We start from the raw sequence: 21919 nt of genomic DNA on the forward strand, positions 1-21919 counted from the left end.
CTTTTCATTAGATCATTCAGATACACTGCATGCAGCCTTCTGTTCTCAAATGATTGCACATAATTTCAATAACCTATGAATTGCATCACTGTTTCAACAAATATAGTTGCAGGTGTTCATATTTGTAAAACAATGTTCATAACAAATTTTTTTGTCATTTTATTAAATCTGTTTCTTGCTGATGGCTTTGCAAATTATTGGATTACTTTTTAAATGTACAGTGGGGCAAAAAAGTATTTAGTCAGCCACCAATTGTGCAAGTTCTCCCACTTAAAAAGATGAGAGAGGCCTGTAATTGGCATCATAGGTAGACCTCAACTATGAGAGACAAAATGAGAAAACATATCCAGACAAATCACATTGGCTGATTTGGAACGAATTTGTTTGCAAACGGCACGCATTCAGAATGGCATCATTGGGATGAACGTATGCAGTGTCACAATTATTTCTGTCCAGTGCTGCATTCGTTTTTCACCAAGATCTTGTAGTGATGATGGGAGAGTCAGACCACTATGTAAAGTCTTCTCCAGGACATCCGAAAGATTCTCAATGGGATTAAGGTCTGGGCTCTGTGGTTGCCAATCCATGTGTGAAAATGATGTCTCATGCTCCCTGGACCTCACTTTCACAATATGAGCCCAATGAATCCTGCCATTTTCATCTTGGAATATGCCCTTGCCATTAGGAGAGGAAAAACCCATTGATGGAAAAAAAACTGGTCATTCAATATATTTGGGTAGGCAGCTGACCTCATTTTGTGGAGACATGATTTATAAAACTTATGAATCACTCTAGTAATTATCCAACTGAAGGCTCTTATTTTGTTAGCCAAATCCAGGTGGTTTCCAGGGGGTTTTTTTGACAGGCAATCCAGAATGCAGACCAAAGCAACAGGTTCATTCACTTTAATGATAACACCGCCCCCCCCATTCCCAGCAGACCATGCTTACCTTCCATTGGTTCATCTGTCCCTCTATTCAGCAATCTCAAAGAAAAATAAATACTTGTGTAACTTGTGTAAGCTATGTGTTGGCCCAGCATTATCACATGAAGTGAGTCACAAACCCGGAAGTACCAGGGTATTCCTTCAACTTCTGGCCCAGAGCGGGATGGCAGAAGGCAAAGGGAAGGTCTATATAGTAACCTTTCATCTTCCCTATCCGGCACATTAACCCCTTCATCTCCACCCTCCCACTGTATGTGATCTTTACATTAACCCCTTCACCTCCTGATCCATCAGTGTTCGACCTGATGATCTGTATCTAGTGTGTCATTACCATGTTTTAATCCCCATAATATCAGCCTGTTTCTTTTTTTCCCCAAAAAAAGTTACAAAAAATTTAGATCACCTTTGGGAGCCTACTTTCTAAAAAGGGGTAATTTCAAAGTTTCTTTTGTACTATGCTGGCATCTATATTGTAATGGAAAGTAACTGGGAAACCGGGCTTTTTTTATTTTTGGTCTTTTCTCTTTCTTTAGTAAAAAATTAAAAACCTAGTGGTTCTTAAATACCAGGCTATTAAATACCAGGAAAAGAAAGCGCTATCTAAAAAAAAAAAATCTAAATAATTTGAATATAGTGTTGCATGAGCGAACAATTGTCAGTCAAACTATCACAGCACTGAGGGCTAGTTGACACCGGCCCCAGTGTGTTTCCGGCCCGATTGGTACTGGATCGCCTTCTGGCCGGCTCACTTTGTTTTGGGGCGGGAGCGGGAGCAACATTGCATTAAAGTCAATGGCACCACAGCCATGCCCTCCGGCCGCAGTGCGATTGCCCGTGTCGAAACGCGTGGCACATCAATGCCTGTGTTCCGGTCTGGTGCAGTCAGGAAAAATTGTCTCTTTCCGCATTTTTTCTGACCGGAACGCGAGCACTGATATTCCAGTGCAGGTGATCACACTGCGTTTGGAGGACGTGGCTGCAGTGCCATTGACTTCAATGCATTGACGCGCCCCCTCTCGGCCCAGCAAAGTGAGCTGGCCGGGATGCAAAACAGTGCGTTCTGGCATCAAATCGGGCCGGAACGCACTGGGACTGGTGTGAACTAGCCCTGAAAGCTGAAAACTGGCCTGGTAATGTAGGGCTGGGATTATTATTATTCAGGTCTTATATAGTGCTGACAGTTTGTGCAATGCTTTACAATTTATGAAAGACATCAGTTACCATACAATTCAAGACAAGATGGTTAAGAGGGCCCTGCCCATAAGATATTACAGGCTGGTACCCAAGTGGTTAAAAATGTCAGTTTTGCTCTTAGTGTATTTTACCGTTACACTCAAATGAACAGATGAATGCAGTGGAGGAGGAGGAAGTATCGCTCAAATCTGTCTGAGGCACATCTAGGGGTACACACAACACAGACATGAGATTACATTTGAACACAAGTGTGGAAAGTCTGCCACCTACTCGTGTATCTGCCTGGGATTTGTAATCTCAGCCCAGCTTCAAAACAAATGCTACATCGCTCACTTTTTTTTGTGTGAAAAATTCTACAAATGGTGTGTTAATAACCTTTATATAACCCATATGGTGTTAGGTGATTACTCTATGTGGGAATGTGAGTCATGCATTCCTTGTGATTAAATTATGCTCTATAGTGGCGACTATGGTATTGTAAGGCAAATATATAGTGATTAAAGCTAGAAAAATATCTATATTCTTACAATAAATATCTAATATATCAGAAGGTATATTACCATTGTGTATCTGAAAGAGTTATCTGTGGGATCTACACAGTGCACTTTTTGTTTAAGCACAGAGTGGAAATGTGATCTTCTCTGCATTATATTTTGTTCGCGAGAGTAATTAAAGTGTGTGATGGTCTAGTAACTCCTATTTTACAAGGTGTGCTGTTAATTTTGTTTCCTGTCCCCTGAGAGTGAAACAAAATGAACTGTAGAAATTCTAGAATCTCTGGGAAATTATAAAATTGTTGAATAAAGATACTATACATTTATGCTTCCTCTGAAATTTTGTTTCCCTCTGTATATTATCTGTGGGTGGAACTCTGCTGTTTTTCATTTTAGTTAACCACTTGAAGACCGGGGTGTTAAACCGCCTTCCTGGCCAGGCCATTTTTCAGTATTCAGCGCTCAGGTACTTTAACATTTATTCGGTCATGCAGCGCTGTACTGAAATTAATTTTGTATAACATTTTGGGGACAGATAGAGCTTTCTTTTGGTAGTATTTAATCACCACTGAGATATTTATTTTTTACTATATAATGAGAAAAGTACCGAAAATTTTTGGGGAAAAAAACCTGTTTTCTCTACATTATGTTATCGAACATGTATTACCCGATTTTTTGGTACAATATAAAAGATGGGCTCACGTCGGGTAAAATAGACACCAAACACGTAAAAAATTGCGCACAGCTGCAAAATCACAAAACGCTACCATACCCAAAATTACCCACGGTCGACGCTTTAACCTCTTGCCGTCCGCCCGTAGTAAAAAAACGGACGGACGGCACTGCAGATTTATCAGATTAATGTTAACAGTAACTAATGGCCTACAAATATTGCTCACACCCCAACGTTTGCAGTGATGTACAACGTGTGGTGCAATGCGCGCAATCGTTGTTTTCGCACGTAGGCGCACCTGACGCATGTATGTGGTGGCGGGGGGGTTATGTTACTTTCATTTTTTAAAACTTTTTTTTTTTTTTTACAATTTATTGCTATCACATAGAGGGCTAAGAAGGCCCCTATGTAATAGAAAAGAGGATGGGACAGGTCCTCTTTATGGAGATATCTAGGGCCTTTAAGACCCCTAATGTTACCTAGGGACCCAAAAGAAACAAAGCAGATATCTGCTTCACCAGCTTCTCTCTGGCTACAGAAGCTGGAGAATGACAGCTGAATGCGGAAGTGATGTAATACCTGTATTACACATGTATTTATGCCTGGCAGGTAATGATGCTCACTGATCACATGGAAGCTGCGGGTGTGCCTGCAGGAGTGGCAGTGCGGGTGGAGGGAGGGAGCGGTTTCCCCCGGCCCAGTAACAATATTAATTGTTTCCCCTCCTATCGAATCTGCCACTGGCCCTGCCGGGGGTGCCTAGCTTCAGCACTACCCCCGTGCCTCCCCTACCCCCACACTGAGCCACTATTACCTGGCTTCTCCCCACACACTGTACTGAGAGCTGCGCATTCCTTGTGACAGCCGCTGCTTGAGTCATTGAGAGGCAGCCCCGGAGCCTCCGTGCCGCTTCAATGATGGCCCGGGGACCACCAACATTTTCTCAGGGACCACTAGTTGGCGACCGCTGGTGTAGATGACAATTCAGAGGCTACATTTAACCTGCATTGTGTTGCATTTCTTTGGATGCAGCATGTCTTATAGAGGTGCGTTTCAAATGCAGACTTTTCTTGTCAAATGCTACATTGTCTAATCTGACTATTTGAGCAAAGCTGTGTTTGGCAAAAACACCCATGTACATCAGCTTTCTCTACTGGTGAAGCCGATTATACCTTTAACACCTTCAGTTCTATGTCCAGTTTTGGGTGGGTATACTTTTGTTTTAGGCTCCGCAGCAATAGCTCTACTTTTCATTCACTTGAAGTGGAATATTCCATTTTAGCAACACCATTTTTAGAACTCCCATGATTATGATCAAGCTCATGATTTTTTTTTGTCCTTTTGCTGCCAAAATGTATTGGTAAAATAATAAATGCTACCCCTAGATAATGTTTGCACTTTTAGTGCACCTGTCCCTTTTTATCTACCCTCCTCCAGCATGCTGACCATAGCATATACAGCTGAAACGGTAATGTCCAGAGATCATGCAACCCAGCTTAACTCTTCGGGGTTGTACAGTACGCCACTTATTTTATCAAGAAGCCCGTCTGTCAGCCTGTCCACAAAATACCCATTAAAATATAGAGTTTCCCTCCATGTGAGTGAATGACAATATTCTTTGTGTGTTGGTCATGATGTTAGCAAATTTCCTTCTCACTAGCTGTGAGCTGTATTAATGTTTGTTTGTATCTAAAGGCTTATTAGAATCTTCAAGCTAGGGGGTAGAGAAATTGCAGACTGATCTCTCTTTGTAGTCTGAGTAAGGCCTCCCCTAATAAGGAGGCAACCTGAGGCGGTTGCCTCAGGTGCCATCTGTCCGGGTCACTTGGGCACACCTGCTGCCCCATTCCAAGTTGCTAAGAGCTCTTAGTGACCTGTGACGTTCTAGCCAGTGCCTGGCAACCAGGATGCTGGACAGAGCAGCCCCCCCAGTAAAAAGCCCCACCAGAACTGCCATACACCCCCCCTCCCTGCTAACAGTGCACCACTAGAACTGCTATTCACCCACACCCCAGGTGGCGATAAATTCTTGGGACACCCCGACTACATAAATATGGATGTTGTAGAATACATTACTACACAGAAAATTCAAGAAATACCTGGACAAGACACTGGCACTAGCAGCTCTAATATGTAAATTAAGCTTGAATTCTGCTTTTTACCTCTAGAAATGCTTTGTTCAATCCTTTTAAAAATAACTGCTTATTACCAGTAGTATCAGTAACAGTAGCAAGGCTTACAAAGCGCTGTACTCATAACAAGTGATTAGATGTCTGCTTTCATTTTCTAACCCGTGCTAGAATTACCAATTGATTTTGATGACTTGCTAGTGCAATACCTTGGCTTATGTCCTCCTATTTTATAGAATAACCTCACAGAGGTGGCGCTAATTTCACTGTAATGCTTACAGTTGGACAGTGCTGTACTTACTCTTTCCATTAGTATTCTGTGCCTAATGGGATAATACATTTGTGTTTGAATCATTTTATTCCCACAAATATAAATGTAGTATGTAAATAATGGCTTGATTGGAAAACAATGGGGCAACAAAATGTTTATTTATGTGAAACAAAATAAAACTGGTGTGTTAATGATACAATAGCTCTTCTTTGCTCCAATTTTTTATAACTAAGCCCCTCCTGTACTGTACCAAAAGAGTTTTTCCATTTACCAACTCATCTAACCATTCATTCTGATTTGTAGCAGTGCTTTTTTAAAAAAAAAAAAACCCACAGCAGCATGTTAATGTAACATTCACTTCATTCTTATAGACACTAGATGGCAATATTTGAAAGGGTTTTTTTTGTAGCTCGGTGCACTTTTTGTTGTCTTTTTTCTTTGTATACAGGACGCATGTATCAAGCTGTTTTGAGGATGTTCACTGAATATAATCCATGAAAAGATATATTTTCCTTGGACCATATATACAGGCTTTCTGACATTTTTGGACAATTTTGCCAGGAGTTTATGCTGTAATAAACTTTTATTTATAAATGTTTTCAAGATTCATACAACTTTCATCAAGGATACACACATTTTCCCCAAATTAATTTATATAGACAAATGTGTAAAAGTGAAAAGTGTAGAGGTAAATTTGGGTGAATTGTGCATGCAGATTAAGTGCATGTTTTTTTTGTTTTGTTGAACATTATAAATAGGTACCATATGGTGGTGCCATGGAGGCAGATTTGCTGTGTGAAAGGCAATATTTACCAAGAGTTTAGTGTTAAAAACCTCATTTGGTACAGTTTGAATTAATTCCCGGATAGACATCCACACTAAATTGTGATGTTGCAACAGATAAACTCTGAAACAGACTTGCCTGTGGCCATTTTTAGCTTCATGCTCACAGGTACCAAAATGTGGCTCAGGCTGCATTAGTCTGAACCACATGAATCTCTGTGTATTGCGGGGTTGCATGCAGGTTTTTTTTTCTTTTTCATTACCCAACCTCAATCTGAAAGTGGTAGTTGCCTAGCTGTTTCTAAGACATGAAGCTAAAACAATTATTCTGATCAGAAAAGTTATAGAGTACTTAGCTAATTTCATAATCTATATACTAGTTCCTGGTAGGTGGCTCAAAGTACTGTGGACATTTGATCAGCATGATAGCTGGGCAACTAGTTTTTTCAGAAGTGACAACAATTAAAACCTTCATACTTCTTCAGTGGAGGCTTCTACCAAGAAAAGTATGTGGAGGTCTTTTCAGTGCTGTTTAGCACAGAATCTGAAACTTTTTTTTCCTTTTTATATCATTCTTCAAAAATGTGGATTCTCTTATTAGAAAATTAGTGGATGTAGTGCATCCACTTTCTAATAATTTTTAGCCATTTGGAAAGACATTCAGTTCTAAAAGGTTAAACATAATTTGAGAACCAACCACATAAAGCTTGGACTCTTTTTCTGTTTGTCTCAAAGTATTTTTTCTTTACAAAGTTTTTCCAAATCATTGAACAATAAACAACCATTTATGCTAAACTCCAGGCAAAATGTAAACAAAGGAAATTATTGCAGCTAGGTGTTCATTAATACACAATTACATGTAGTTTAAAGGAAAACTAGTAAAATACTTGCATTTTACTTGGTATCAGCCTTTTGCAATCCCCAGCACAGGGATGAAGTGTGGTAGGGGCAGCACTGATTGGATGAGCTTCATGGCAGTGGGTTGACATGCTCACTCCTATGATAGACTATAAATGCAATACAAATTAGTAAGCTAAATGTGAGATTGTAGTCCATCACGGGAGCGATCTTGGAGTTGGGGCTACTTTACAACACACAGGGACCATGGGGAACAAAAGTAGCCACCCCCCCAGAAGGAAGGACAGTGTCCCCACCAATTCACAGATGATGTGAGAATCTACAGCCGAGTGATACACAAGTAAGATACATGTTTGTTAATAGTTAAGGTACCTGAATACATTTTTAAAGTTTAGCTCCTGAGGTTAGTGTTACTTTAACTGTAAACGAGAATGCTGTATCATCCACCTGGCTGTGATGTGTGATGGGCTTTATAAATCTCAAGAATGGATAGACAGAAATAGAAATTATTTGGCAGGTCAACCAACGTCCTTTTATGTTTTTCATCTATGTATTGAGCTGTTTGCCTGGATTTCAGTAAAATAAAATAAAGAAAATTATTTAAAAATACATACATACATACATACATACATACATGATTAGCAGTTGTAATACATGTGGCTGTTATTGACATGGAGAGGGGAATAGAGAGATGATCTAATGAAAGAGGATCATAAACATTTCTAAAAATGTGCCATCACCCGTTCAATAATGTGGAAACACAAGATCCTCCTGTATAAGCACAGGATAGAACATGAAAAAATGCTCACTAACATACAGTCTGTACCACAAATGTTGGGTTTTAGAGAGACCCATGCTACTCATACTTCTAGTCAGCAAACTATGGTTCCTGCTAGTATACAGGTTTCAAACAATACCCAATCACACAGTGTATCAACACATCATTGAATTTTAAAAAATATTATTTTTGCTTGGATGATGGAAGTCACCAGAGATTCACCTTATCCATGAAGCCAGGGGGAAATTTCCTTGCAAAATGAAAGATTAATTTGCTGGGTGAACAAACTGTATGCCTTTAGTAAATCACGTGTACTTAATTAAGAATGGTTAATTTTATATGATATGTCCCCAAAGACAGGCAGTGCATATATGCAGAATTTACAAAGATCTCCAAAGATAAACACACAAACAAAACAAAAAGTTTTCAAGAAAGTATATACTGTTTGAGTACAAATTAGATTTACCAACCTCCCACTAGCCTAGCCAATATGTTAGGGGATGGTTGTAAGTTTTTACAGGCAAGTTTCAACTTATACCATCTTGACTATGCACAAATTTGTGATTATGATTGACTTTGACACTCATTTATCTACACATAAAAGTAGAAAAATATAAATATTCAAGTTAATGTCTGCAAACCGCGACAAATTAGTAATATTCATATTTGAACATTTACAATCAAGATGCCTATACACAAATACATTTTTGCAGTCATTTTTTGCAAGGTATTGGAGTATTGAGTTATTAATTTTTCAGACTTTGGATCTGGGATTGTGATAGATACATTTGTATCAAGAGACGGGATAAAAGGCAAAACCTATGTCTACCTAGCCAAAGTCTAGCCTAAATATTTAACATTTTACTTAATCCGCTAGGGAACCAAATGCATATAGCACCAGTTTAAATGCATCCTGCTGTTGCCAAGCAGCATGGTTGAACAGGTTAACCATCTCTGTCAGACCATGTTGCTTGCAAGGAGACAGAGTTTTGAGTGACAGCGGTGCTCTTTGGCAGCAGGGGCTGCTCTGGAGACCAACGCTGACATTTATAAGGAATTACTCAGTTCTGAGTATTCAGTGCTGCCGGGCCAGTATAATGTATGACACAGCCCTGACAGCGCTGAGCATTTATTCATAAAAGATCACTCAGCGCTATAGGGCTTCTAAATACACTGCCCCATATTATTATTAGGGATGCGCTTATACCGGTTTTTCAGTATCAAGTACCGATATTAATCTTTCGGTACTTGCCGGTACCGATACCTGTACTTCTGCTAGGATGGAGCCGGCCTCCCAGGCAACCAAGAAGCCGGGAGGCGGGTAATGACATGCCGCCCAGCTTCTTGATTGCCCGGGAAGCTGGCTCGATGCTGTTTGGGCGGCTCAATGTTGATTGGCCAAGAAACCAGCTTCCCTGCTAATCAGGAAGCCGGGTGGTGAGTCATTACCCGCCGACCGGTTTCCTGATTGGCCGGGAAGCCGGCTCCATGTTTCCTCGTGGAGGTAAGTATCATAGCATTTGGGCGTGTACGAGTACTCTAATACTCGGTATCGGCACCGATGCATCCCTAATTATTATTATACAGGATTTATATAGCGCCAACAGTTTGCTCAGTGCTTAATGTTCAGCACTGTCAAGTCTGTGTCATATACTAAACTGGTCCCAACAGCGCTGATTGTTGATTCATTAAATCTCACTTAGCACTGCACAGCTATCTGCTCAGCGGTGTGCTAGCACGCAGACCCTGCAGATAGATCACTTAGCCCTGCAGTGCTAAGGGATCTTTTATGAATGAACAGTCAGAGCTGCAGGGTCTGTGTGATGGAGCTGCCACTGTCCTATATGTTTACTAGCATCCAGCAGCTCTAACACAGCCCTGTGGATTGTTCTTTCATAATACTAAATGAACAGTCCGCTAAGAGAGGGTAGGGGCTTAGTGCTGGCTGTACCTCCCCCCACAGTAACACCAATATTTTAGGCTTCAAACTTGGGTGGGGCTACAGCCAGTATTAACATATATAAAAAGGTGCTTTTGTTAACCAATGTGGTCACTGATCTGAACAAGACCAAGTGCTAAATGCATTTGGCAACATTTTTGAGCAAATTCTTTAGTGTACTAGAAATGTTAACAGAAGCTTTGGCTAATCATTTCCTTTCATGAGCACACCCTAATATTTGAATATCCATTTCTTATGACTGTGATGCTAAAAATGATATGATCACCAGGGATGTGTTACTAATGAAACCATTTAATCACTAGTGAGCTTGACATGGTTATACAAATATGTTCTTGTCTATACATTCTTGTCTAAGAAATTTGATATTAGTTTATCGGTGGCTAATTTTTTATCCACTGACAATTAGTGCTTTTTTGTGCATGGTGCAATGGTAACAATTTATGTAGGTAATCTTTTTTTTCTGCCATGTATTGTAAAAGTCTTAAGGTCAATTTAACACGTCCAAAAAAAGAACAGAAAAAGTCTATTGCAGTAGAGTTTGGTGTCCTCAGATTTTGTCAATAGTGACATTGATGCATTTTTCATGGCATTGGACAGATAGGATGTCCTCAACACTTCTAGAGATGTAGCCTGTTACAAAAAAAATCTACTTTTTCTGTAGTCTTCAGGAGTCATGTGAGCTGCATCCTGTTTTTAGCAGGAGGACATTGTATTTGTCTTTGGCAGTGGTATCAGAACTTTAGATCTTTTTAAATGCAGTAGACTTCAAGTCTGATTGAAATGTTACTTGTTACAATGGTATTTATACTGCTGAGAATACTTCTGAGATATACACTTAACAGGAAAATATAAGAGAAATGATCATGATTCTTATAACTTATACTAGCTTGTTGCTACAGTAGGCTCTTTATTTTTTGTAAGTTGTACAGTGACAATTATTTATAAATGAGTTAATTCAGAAGACATTAAAACTCTGTTCCTTTAACTATACTTGACTGACTTGATTACTCCTTTCATGTTAGATTCTGTACAGTATATTGTTTGTATAATAAGCTTCACAAAGTTAGTTTTTTAGGCTAATTTCCCCCCACAGTGACTCAAAGACTTGAAGCCATCCAGAGGCATCCCGCTAAATAGCATTTTTAGGAGGAGGGCAGCAGTGTCAGTCTAGTGGGTATTTTTGTAAAGCAATAGATCTGGCATTTACCAAAAATTCATGGTCTGTGTTTTAAATGCCAGTAAATGATTAATGTCAGTGAATGTTTGGTAAAGGTCACATTCACTGTTTTATCCACTTGAACACCGGGGTGTTAAACCCCCTTCCTGTCCTAGGCCAATTTTACTGTTCAGCGCTGAGGTAGTTTGACATTTTTTTCAGTCATGCAACACTGTACAGAAATTAATTTGATATAAACTGCTCAAAAAAATTAAAGGAACGCTTTGAAAACACATCAGGATCTAAATGGGGAAAAATATCATGCTGGATATCTACTGTGTACTGCGGAAGTGGGGGACTTTAATAGATTTTTTTTTTTTACACTTTAATCTCCCTATATAGCACACATTCAGTGACAGATCCTCTTTATGGAGACAAATGTCACCCAGGGACCTCAAAGAAGCTGATGAAGCAGAGATCTGCTTCATTAGCTTCTTCTCCGGTTACAAGAGAAGGATATAGGGAAAGAAGGCCAACTGACTGGCGCAAAATGCGTGGATGGGAAATGATCAAAAACAAATGGTGAATCAAGGTGAATAAATGTTAGATGTTACACTTACGTGTGATGGAGAGAGAATACACAATGGTGGTGTACTCTTCTGATGGGGTTGGCGTGTGTTCAGTAATGGGACACTTCTGATGATGTGGTCGTGGGCTCTCGCTTTTTGGGTCGGTGGGCTGTCTCAATCCTTGCGCGGAATCCTGGTTGGAAACTGATGTGGGAGGGAAACAAAAATTGTTTAAAATTTCTGCATGTATGTATAATTGGATGTGAATTCTTCACTTGACATAAAATTAGGTGTGTAGCGCTATCATCGTTGAAGGAAATCCTGTGATGGGTTGGATGCGTGGTGGTAAAGCACATTCTGATTCCTGAGGTTGCTGTTCAAAGTTGTTTCTATGTGGGTTAATCTTGTAGAGATGCTGTGTGGGGGTTCCAATAAAAGTTCCTGATGGACGAAAACCTGGGGCAGACTTGCTGTGTGGGGGTTCAGAAGGGTTGTCTTGATTGTGGAACCTAGCGCGGGATAGGACGTTTATAAACGCCTACCAACACTTATGCGTTACCGTATTTTTTGCTCCATAAGACGCACTTTTTTCCACTGCTCGTTTAATACGAGTGATCTAATGAGATCACTCGTATTAAAACCGAGCAGCGGCGATCGAGATCAGTAGTAGGAGCCACTGCTCGTTTAATACGAGTGATCTAATGAGATCACTCATATTAAAACCGAGCAGCGGCGACGATCGAGATCACCATAGAGGTTCTTCGTCTGCTCTGTGTGATCACTGAGACCGTGTAATCACAGCGCCACCTGTCTCAGCGGTCACTAACTGCAGCTTCTGTCACAGCTTCTGTCATAGAAGCTGTGACAGAAGCTACGGTCTGTCGAGTGCTCCATAAGGCGCACCGGACCTCCCTGCGTCCTATGGTGCGATGCGTCTTATGGACCGCAAAATACGGTAATTTACAATCGGCTAGATGACAACCAATTATAAATAAAAGAAGTGATGATATACTTAATTTTTTAGCATAGGCATAAAAAGCCTGATATTTGGTTATCCAAAAAGCACTAGCTTTGGTTGTGCTGTTATAAATTAAAAAATATAAATATTATATTTAGTAATATAAGTATATACTAAACAAACTTTTGGCCAAAAATATGTAGAAGCCACACCGCCGCGCCAAGGCACCTCTGCAAGGTGTGGTCCTAACTCTATGTATATGAGTCTCCAAGTGTGAGCATATTAATGCAGTCGATAAATTGCATGCAGGTGTACCAGGAGGTAGCCAACTCCTCCTAATAAGGTGCAGGGACGCACTGGAGGCCCAGCAACCAAAAATGCACGCTGGGACCCCAGTGCGTCCTCTCAACCAAAAATAGTCAAACTAGAAAAAACATGGTACCTGCATGAATCTATAACTAGCCTTCACGGCAGGGTGCACATTGGGAAGGCTTACAACAATACTGGCATTTTCCCTTTTTAACGTGAATATAAAATAGTGGTCAACCACTAATGGTCTCTCTCCTAATGGCCCAATTCCTAGGAACCATGTGCAGGCACTGCAACATGATTGAGCCCATCAGCTACAAATTTCAATGGTGTCTTCAACCATCTCACTCCACCCATGTACATGTGAAACTAACCCTTGAAAAACTGCTCCATGTCCTCTTCCTCCTCACCACTGGCCATTCTCCTCCTTGTGCTGCCTCACAAGGACATAATAAGAATAAAGCAGGCTATGAGAAAGCATGAAGTCCTCCTCTTCCTCCTGCTGTTGTGCCTCCAGTGCCAGGACTATTACATCATGCAAAGTTTGCTACAGCAGCGAGCAAACTGATACTTGCCTCATCACAGCTTATAAATTTGGTGACCCTTTTCAACAGTGACAAATGGTACACACATCCTGAATGAGCCACTGATGTGGGGATTATAATCCTGCCTGGTGTCACCATATGCAAATGTGGCCTAGTTAAAGCTGTTTACATAGTGTGCATGGAGTCAGTACAATATCTATGCTTTTTTTTATTGAGAAATAATACACTCTAATTTGGATTTCTTGATTATATGCCTGCATAGTTTTACCCTGGAAAATGCATTCTAGTAAAAGCTGTTTACACTGTGTTCATGGAGTCAGTACACTATTTAGGCCCCTTTTCTGTGAAATTAAACTCTTTAGTTTTGATGTCTTGAATAATAAGCTGAACGGTGTCTCCCTTTGAAACTGCTGCCTAAAAAAAGCTGCTTACATATATATATAGATATATATATATAGATATATATATATATCTATATATATATATACACACACATACATACACTGCTCAAATAAATGAAAGGAACACGTTTTAATCAGAGTACAGCAGCAAGTCAATGAAATTCCTGGGATATTGATCAGGTCAGTTAAGTAGCAGAGGGGGTTGTTAATCAGTTTCAGCTGCTTTGGTGTTAATGAAATTAACAACAGGTGCACTAGATGGGCAACAATGAGACAACCTTCAAAACAGGAATGGTTTTACAGGAGGAGGCCACTGACATTGTTTTCCCTACTCATCTTTTATGACTGTTTTTTTTACTAGTTTTGCATTTGGCTAGAGTCAGTGTCACTACTGGTAGCATGAGGCGATACCTGGACCCTATAGAGGTTGCACAGGCATGCCAACTCCTCCAGGATGGCACATCAATACGTGCCATTGCCAGAATGTTTGCTGTGTCTCCCAGTCCCAAGAGCATGGAGGAGCTTCCAGGACACGGGCAGATACTCTAGGAGAGCTGGACAGGGCCGTAGAAGGTCCTTAACCCATCAGCAGTACCGGTATCTGCTCCTTTGTGCAAGGAGGAACAGGATGAGCACTGCCAGAGCCCTACAAAATGACCTCCAGCAGGCCACTGGTGTGAATGTCTCTGACCAAACAATCAGAAACAGACTTCATGAGGGTGGCCTGTGGGCTTGACGTCCTCTAGTGGGCCCTGTGCTCACTGCCCGGCATTGTGGAGGCCGATTGGCATTTGCCATTGAATACCAGAATTGGCAGGACCGCCACTGGCGCCCTGTGCTTTTCACGGATGAGATCAGCTTCATCCTGAGCACGTGACAGACGTGGAAGGATCTGGAGAAGCCGTGGAGAACGTTATGCTGCCTGTAACATTATTCAGCATGACTGGTTTGGTGGTGGGTCAGTGATGGTCTGGGGAGGCATATCCATGGAGGGACGCACAGACCTCTACAGTCTAGACAATGGCACCCTGACTGCCATTAGGTATGGGGATGTAATCCTTGGACCCATTGTCAGACCCTATGCTGGTGCAGTGGGTCCTGGGTTCCTTCTGGTGCACGACAATGCCTGGCCTCATGTGGCGAGAGTATGCAGCCAGTTTCTTGAGGATGAAGGAATTGATACCGTTGAATGGCCCCCACGCTCGCCTAACCTGAATCCAATAGAACACCTCTGGAACATTATGTCTCGGTCCATCCGACGCCGCCTGGTTGCACCTCAGTCTGTTCATGAGCTCAGTGATGCCCTGGTCCAGATCTGGGAGGAGATACTCCAGGACACCATCAGTCGTCTAATTAGGAGCATGCCCAGACGTTGACAGGCATCCATACAGGCACGTGGGGGCCATACAAACTAATGAGTACCATTTTGAGTTGCTGCAATTAAATTTCAGCACAATGGACTAGCCTGCTGCATCATTTGTTCACTTTGATTTTTGGGGTGTCTTTGAATTCAGCCCTCTGTAGGTTGATCATTTTTCATTTCCATCAAACGATGAGTCATCCTTTCGTTCCTAACACATTACCCAGTCCAGTATACAGTAGATATCCAGCATGATGTTTTTCCCCATTGAGATGTGATGTATTTTCAAAGTGTTCCTTAAATTTTTTTTAGTAGTTTATATATATGTACAGTAAAAGCTAAACAGAAGTCATAGATCTTCATTATTTATAATACAGATTTCTTGGACTTGACCTTCCTTTTATGGCTTCTTAACAATAATATGCATACAGATCATTTACAGTAGACAAATCTTTCAGTGGTTTGTCTGGTATATGATTTTATAAGGACAGATGATTTCCTGAAGGCCAAAAATGCTCTTAGATGGTTTGTCGAAGTAAGATAGTTTTATATACAGGGTGGGTCATAATGCCTCCTAATCACAGCAGAGATCAGCAACTAATTAGAAATTATTTGGCTGAGGCTGTTGCCAATAAAGGAGCTTGCACTAGTTATTAAAGGGGGGCACTGTACCAATAAAAAGTCAGCAGGGGACAAAGAACTAGTTACCAGCATTGCCTGTGGACTCCCTGCAGCTTATGTTTTTTCCATTACTGATTGATCATGGTTTGTTCTGCACTGTGTATCTATGTGGAGGCAGCCATCTTGTTACAGACAGGGTTTTGCATTCATGCAGACATAAAAGATTCAGCAAAAGTATTTAGTAATACACCATTTTAAATTTATTTTTTCATGCAAACAGTGCAAATACCAGAATTGGCACTGGTGTTAGCCTCTTGCAATTTCCTATACAGCAGAGCTCAGTCTGGAAGAGAAAGAAGCAGCACAAAAAGACAGTCAGTTGTGCTGCAGTGCTCATGTGCTGACAAGGAAAGTGCTGATAGGAGGAGAGAGCAGAGCGACAAAAAGACAATCTGCTACTGCTTCATCATCACTGTCCAGTCACAGGCTGGGGTGTAGAAAGGAGACCTGTAGGTATTACTGAACTGCATTAGCGAAAAATCAGGTCTAATGCATTGCCAGACACAGCTGTGTAATTATGTTTAATATATTTAATCTGTGCATTTAGCAGTTCAGCTTACATATATAGGATTAAATACTTTTTCAGTCAAGGGTTGGTATGACTTTAACCATTTGTTTAGTAAATGTATCATAATTTAAAATTATGTGAGTATTTTTTATTTTATTTCTCTGTGTTTATTATTAAGTAACCATAATTAATGCATGAATCATTGGAAATTTACTGTTACGTCCCACATATCTAAAAAAATAATGTGTGTGCAGTAAATTCAGCTGAACTGTGCAGTAATGGATTTAGTGAATTGAAAAATCCGTTTATTCTGGTCAGCCCCCTCCTTTCCCATTTATTTGTCAATTTTACATATTAACAGAAAGTACCAAAGCACAATGCATTAGTCATGTCTCTCTGCTGATCATAGGATTAAACATTGAAAAGTTTTATTTGTGTAACAATGCAGTGTTGTCAATTGTTCACTATTGATTAGTAACAATACTGGCTTCCAGTCTCACCACCATGACCTCAATGATCACTGACTGTCAAGTACAGTTTCATATAATACACCTATGTGCTATGTGTAACTCTTTGCTAATGCTCCTGTGTTCACTTGCTAGCATTCATTTCCAGCTTTGCCATTTATCTACTTTATGACACCAGTCATGAAGTGCATATATATCAGACAAAAGTAGTTAAAGGAGAACTATGAGGCGAGTGAAAATCACTCAACCTCAAAGTTCAAGCCGACGTGTGACAATGAAACTGTCACAGGTTGGCTCCATAGATTGGGAAGTGAGCGAACACATACCGTCGCTCGCTCACTTCTCGATCATCTCCCTGCAGAGAGCCTGTCACTCACGGCTCCCTGCAGGGATTCCCCCCTCCAATCCTCCAGTGCTGACTGGAGGAACGGACGGGCGAGGGGGCGGGTACAGCTGGCTCTGCCTCTAGATAGGCAGAGCCAGCTTTCACTCAGCCAGCTGGGTGGATCTCGACAGTAATGTTGGGATCCGTCCCGGCTGCGGCAGTCTCAGTATACCGCAAGGTGTAGCTGGCGATATACTGAGCTTTGAGTCACGGGAGGATGCTAGTTTATGTCCTCCCGTGACCCTTAAGCGAACTATGGGAAAAAACACTTACCCCATAGTTCTCTTTTAAGTAGAAATACTAACTGAGTGTGTTGAGATATAAGCCTTTACCATTAACACTTTTCCACATGTTTAGCTGTTAGAGAAGCTTTTGAGAGCTTTTGTTTTCAGAAAGAAAATGTACTGAGTTTTTTTTTTTCTGATATGACCCTTAGGCTGGGTTCACACCTAGGCGGATTGAATATGCACGTTTTTCGTGCGTTTTTTTACCGCGGTTCGCGGTAAAAAAAACTGCGCAAAAAACACACGTTTCCGAGGGATACTTGGCTGTATCCCAATGGAACCGCCCGACCAAAACGCCCCAAAGAAGTACATGTACTTCTTTGGGCATAGGGCGGTTTCCCGCACGTTCGTACTCGCGGAAAACCGCCCAGATGGGAACCATGCACATTGAAAATAATGGCATTTCCCTGTTTGAGCGTTTTTCCGCGAGTACGAAAGCGCGGAAAAACGCCTAGGTGTGAACCCAGCCTTAGTGTATCATTTGGCAATTAAAACTTTATGCTGTTTAAGACTTTTGTTTAATACATAGGAATGCACTTCTTGAATGTGATGGAAACATTAAAGTGACTACTATTATAAGGATATTCACACGCTCTTTTACTGAAGAATATGATAAGGATAATTTACAGGTAATGTTCTAATTTAAGTTTTTTTTCTTTCTTTTATCTGATGCTTCCTTACATGCTTACTGCTGTTGTCCTCCAATATTGTCATCCATTACTTCCCTCTGCAGTACCCAGACTCTGAAGAGATTGCACACCCAGAAAGTGATAGCAGTGGGCAACACCCACTTATAGCAGACAACAAAGAGATTGCATACCTACAGGGCACATGGACTTAGTCAGAAAACATGTAGAGAGAGCCTTTTAACCTGCAAAACTCTGTTTTTCAGGATGCTCCTGCAAAGCGGATCTGAGGAGTCTTATTTATCGGATATTACATTCGACTTGGAAAGAAAATATACTGATAACTCTCCATTCGCACAGGACAAACGCACATGCAGTTTTGCAGGATAAATGGGCCTGCAATTTAAATCACCTCTGTCCTTTAAATCAGGACATCCTGCAGCATGCGACATAAGTTTTATGAAATGTTAGGCTGCAGTATGACCCCCAACGCAGAAAATGGGTTTAAAAGCGTCGATCAACCTTAGCTGATCGACGCGCTGTAAAACGCCCAGCAAGTGAAATCCTATTATTTCCTATGGGCATGGTTCCCACCTTGGCGTTTTTCAGCGAGTAGGAACGCGCTGAAAAACGCCCTACGCCCAAAGAAGTACAGGAGCTTCTTTGGGGCGTATTTTCCGCGCGTATCCATTAGGATACAGCTGGATAGCCCTCGTAAACGCGCGTTTGTTGCGCGTTTCAATGACCGCAAATCATGGTAAAAACACGCATATTACGAACGCTCAAGTGTGAACCCAGCCTAAAGGAACATTTTAAGAGAGAAATACATAGCCTGCCAATACTGTCGCCTTCTGAAAATGATAGCGACCTGGCCATCACACTGGAAATTTGGCTTTACAGTAGCACTTCTGAGTTACTGAACTATAACAGGAGTTGGGACTTCTTTTGCCTCAAACATGTTCTATATTAGTACTCAGAAAGTATTGATGCCAGAGGATCAGTATGACAGTCAGACAAGTAGAATTTTATAAGGTGCTTAGCAGTAAAAGCCTATATTTTATGTCCATTAAACCTTCCCTTTAAAGTTGCCTTCTATCCTTTTTTTGTTGTTGAAGGCAAGCCATGGGCCACCTCAACCTTTTGCTTTTGTCACTGCCGTTTAGTACTTGTTAGGCTATGTTCAAAGGCCTTCTGCAGCTGAACTGGTAAGCCTGACAAACATCCATATTTTTGGTGAATCTATCTAGTTTACTAGATAATTTCTTACAGGAGTACAGTGACACTGAAAGTACTATGCTGCAGGTGGTAGCACTGCTGATATCTGAAAGATAAAATAACAAAAGCTAGACATGCATATTAATTCCTCAGGCGTAAAGTCATCCTTACTCCATATTCTGCTTGCTTTTACTTCACAGGAGCCTTTGACATATAAGCTAAAATATGTTCTGTTTCAAGTCAAACGTTGCCCCAAGCGACGTGTTTCTGTTGCTTAGGTTGCAGATGTCTGCTAGTATATTATTTGTTTCTAAGTCTGTTTGCGTGGCAGATGTGTAGAGATCCTTGTATGATAGATACTTGTAAAAAAAATATGTAATATAGTAAATGGATGACCGATCTGCTTATTGTATATGAAAGTATTGCTGCAAGAGAGCAAAAAAGCAGAAATGTATGTCTTTGTTATAGCTCTGACCTGGGGCACAGATTGGCCATATGGAAGGGAGCTGGCGTATTCGCAATAGTACACATCTCACCAGCTCCCCGGAGAGTAGAACGCCACCTGGCTAAGCTTAGGACAAATCATATAAAACTGGATAATTGTGTGGTCTGAGGTTTGTGTTTAGGCATATAATTATGATGAGGGGGACAAATTGATCCAACTGGACCTTGACTAATCAAAATTGCACTTGTCCCTTACAGTAAGTGCAGTTTTACCTGCAAATATTACTTTATGTTCCTAGCCTATAAAAAATACTTTATTCCAGGTTTACTGAGATGATAATGTATGTAATGTAGAAAAAGAACTTAGATAATATGCTGCAAAGAGGAAAAAAACATCATAACTATCTCTTCTATTTCTATCCTGGGAGATGAAGCTGATGTCCAGGCAAGTTTTTAATTACACAATTCAAATACATATATGCAAACTCTAATACCTTCCAAAGGATTTGTTATTTCTTTAAGCCAGTCTTGTGGTACCTCTGCCAGAAAGTACAGTCAGCATGTGGACCTCCACTGCTGTGTCACTGCAGCTTAGTTCAAAGAACACTCCTAGCCTAATATTAGAACAATGAAGGGACAGCAGCAAAATGATGCATCATGCTCTATTCTCCTATCATCATGTTCGCTGTCTGCTCAGATGTGGTGCAGCAGATCCTGATGATGGCCCTCTTTCTTGTCCTGTGGGGGATTACAGGAAGCCTGTACCAAAACACATTTAGATGTTTGTCCTAGTTGCATTTAAAATACACCCCATTTCTGCTTTTTTAATGTTTACACAGTAGCATTTTTTGTGTTTTTATGATTAATTGGTGCTTTTGATTTGTTTTGTTTTTATATATTTTCCTTGAATTGAGCTTTAATGAGTGAAGCACAAAATTGCATGTGTGGGAGTGTGTGTGATGCATGGGCGTCCATGAGAGAGCAAGTACTCTTGCATATTAATCTGACCTCGTCATTTATCCATGATACATACATAATAATATATCTCTCCACTGTTCTAGCCAAAGCTTCCACTAAGGGCTTATTTTCCCAGTGAAAGTCCTGCATTGGTGTTGGCATTATTAAGAAAGTATGAAGGTATGTTTTTTAGATTTCAAATGGCATAAAATATTTGGCAGAAGTTGGATGTGAAATCATTTTACATTCTTATCATGTATTCTTGGTTTATGAAATCGGTTGTGTGCATAACCTGTTCACTGGCTTCAGTGTCCAAAAGGGAGCACATATTTGCTTCTCCCCGCGGAAACCATTTCTCATCTCGTCTATCATGTGTTGCATTGTCATGTTAACAAGCTTTGCATGTAATGCTCTGATTCTCAAGGATATCCGATGCTTGTGCATCAGTATGCAACTCAATGTGCTCACATCTCATTTCAACATGTTATAGGATCTGAGGTCAGGCAAGAAAATAAATCTCTCTTCCCCTCACTATTCCCCTTGCTATATTCCAATTGACAGTGTTTGACTTTTCTGGGAATTTCCAAACTTTATCATGCTTTTAATTTCACTGCTCCACATCAAGGTAGACAGAAAACCTCCTCTATTTTACATATTTCCACATTAGGAATTCGGAAACACTATTTCAGTTACATGTTAGGTCAGTAATAAATATACTTAAAATATTATGCCCAGGGAGGTGCAACTCTGGTACTCTAACCCTGGCAAGAGTACATAATTCTCAGTTTTCTTGCTTACCCGCCAGAGGTCAAAACATGCACTGTTGGCAGGCTTAGGGGTCCAGAAGTAAGGAACAGTGGATGACCCCAGTGTGTCCCAAAAACAGTTCCCAGGGCCGCTCACATGAAAAGAACATACTTTAAGAATATATAAATCCCAAACCTTTTTTTTTGTTTTAGATTACTTTT

At 40.6% G+C, this 21919-nt stretch overlaps 1 protein-coding gene across 1 annotated transcript in view; it reads left to right on the forward strand.

Annotated features, from left to right (window-relative positions):
- FANCC (Fanconi anemia complementation group C) overlaps nucleotides 1–21919 on the forward strand; it is a 108519-nt gene that overhangs the window by 72539 nt on the left and 14061 nt on the right. Inside the window, exons 9-10 of the mRNA XM_018557872.1 lie at nucleotides 18220–18338; nucleotides 21056–21131. Of these exons, the coding sequence (XP_018413374.1) occupies nucleotides 18220–18338; nucleotides 21056–21131 (195 nt within the window). The remainder of the gene's footprint in view (nucleotides 1–18219; nucleotides 18339–21055; nucleotides 21132–21919) is intronic.

The sequence above is a fragment of the Nanorana parkeri genome, unplaced genomic scaffold (assembly GCF_000935625.1).
Source record: "Nanorana parkeri isolate BGI_ZX_2015 unplaced genomic scaffold, ASM93562v1 scaffold307, whole genome shotgun sequence".
Classification (NCBI taxonomy): domain Eukaryota; kingdom Metazoa; phylum Chordata; class Amphibia; order Anura; family Dicroglossidae; genus Nanorana; species Nanorana parkeri.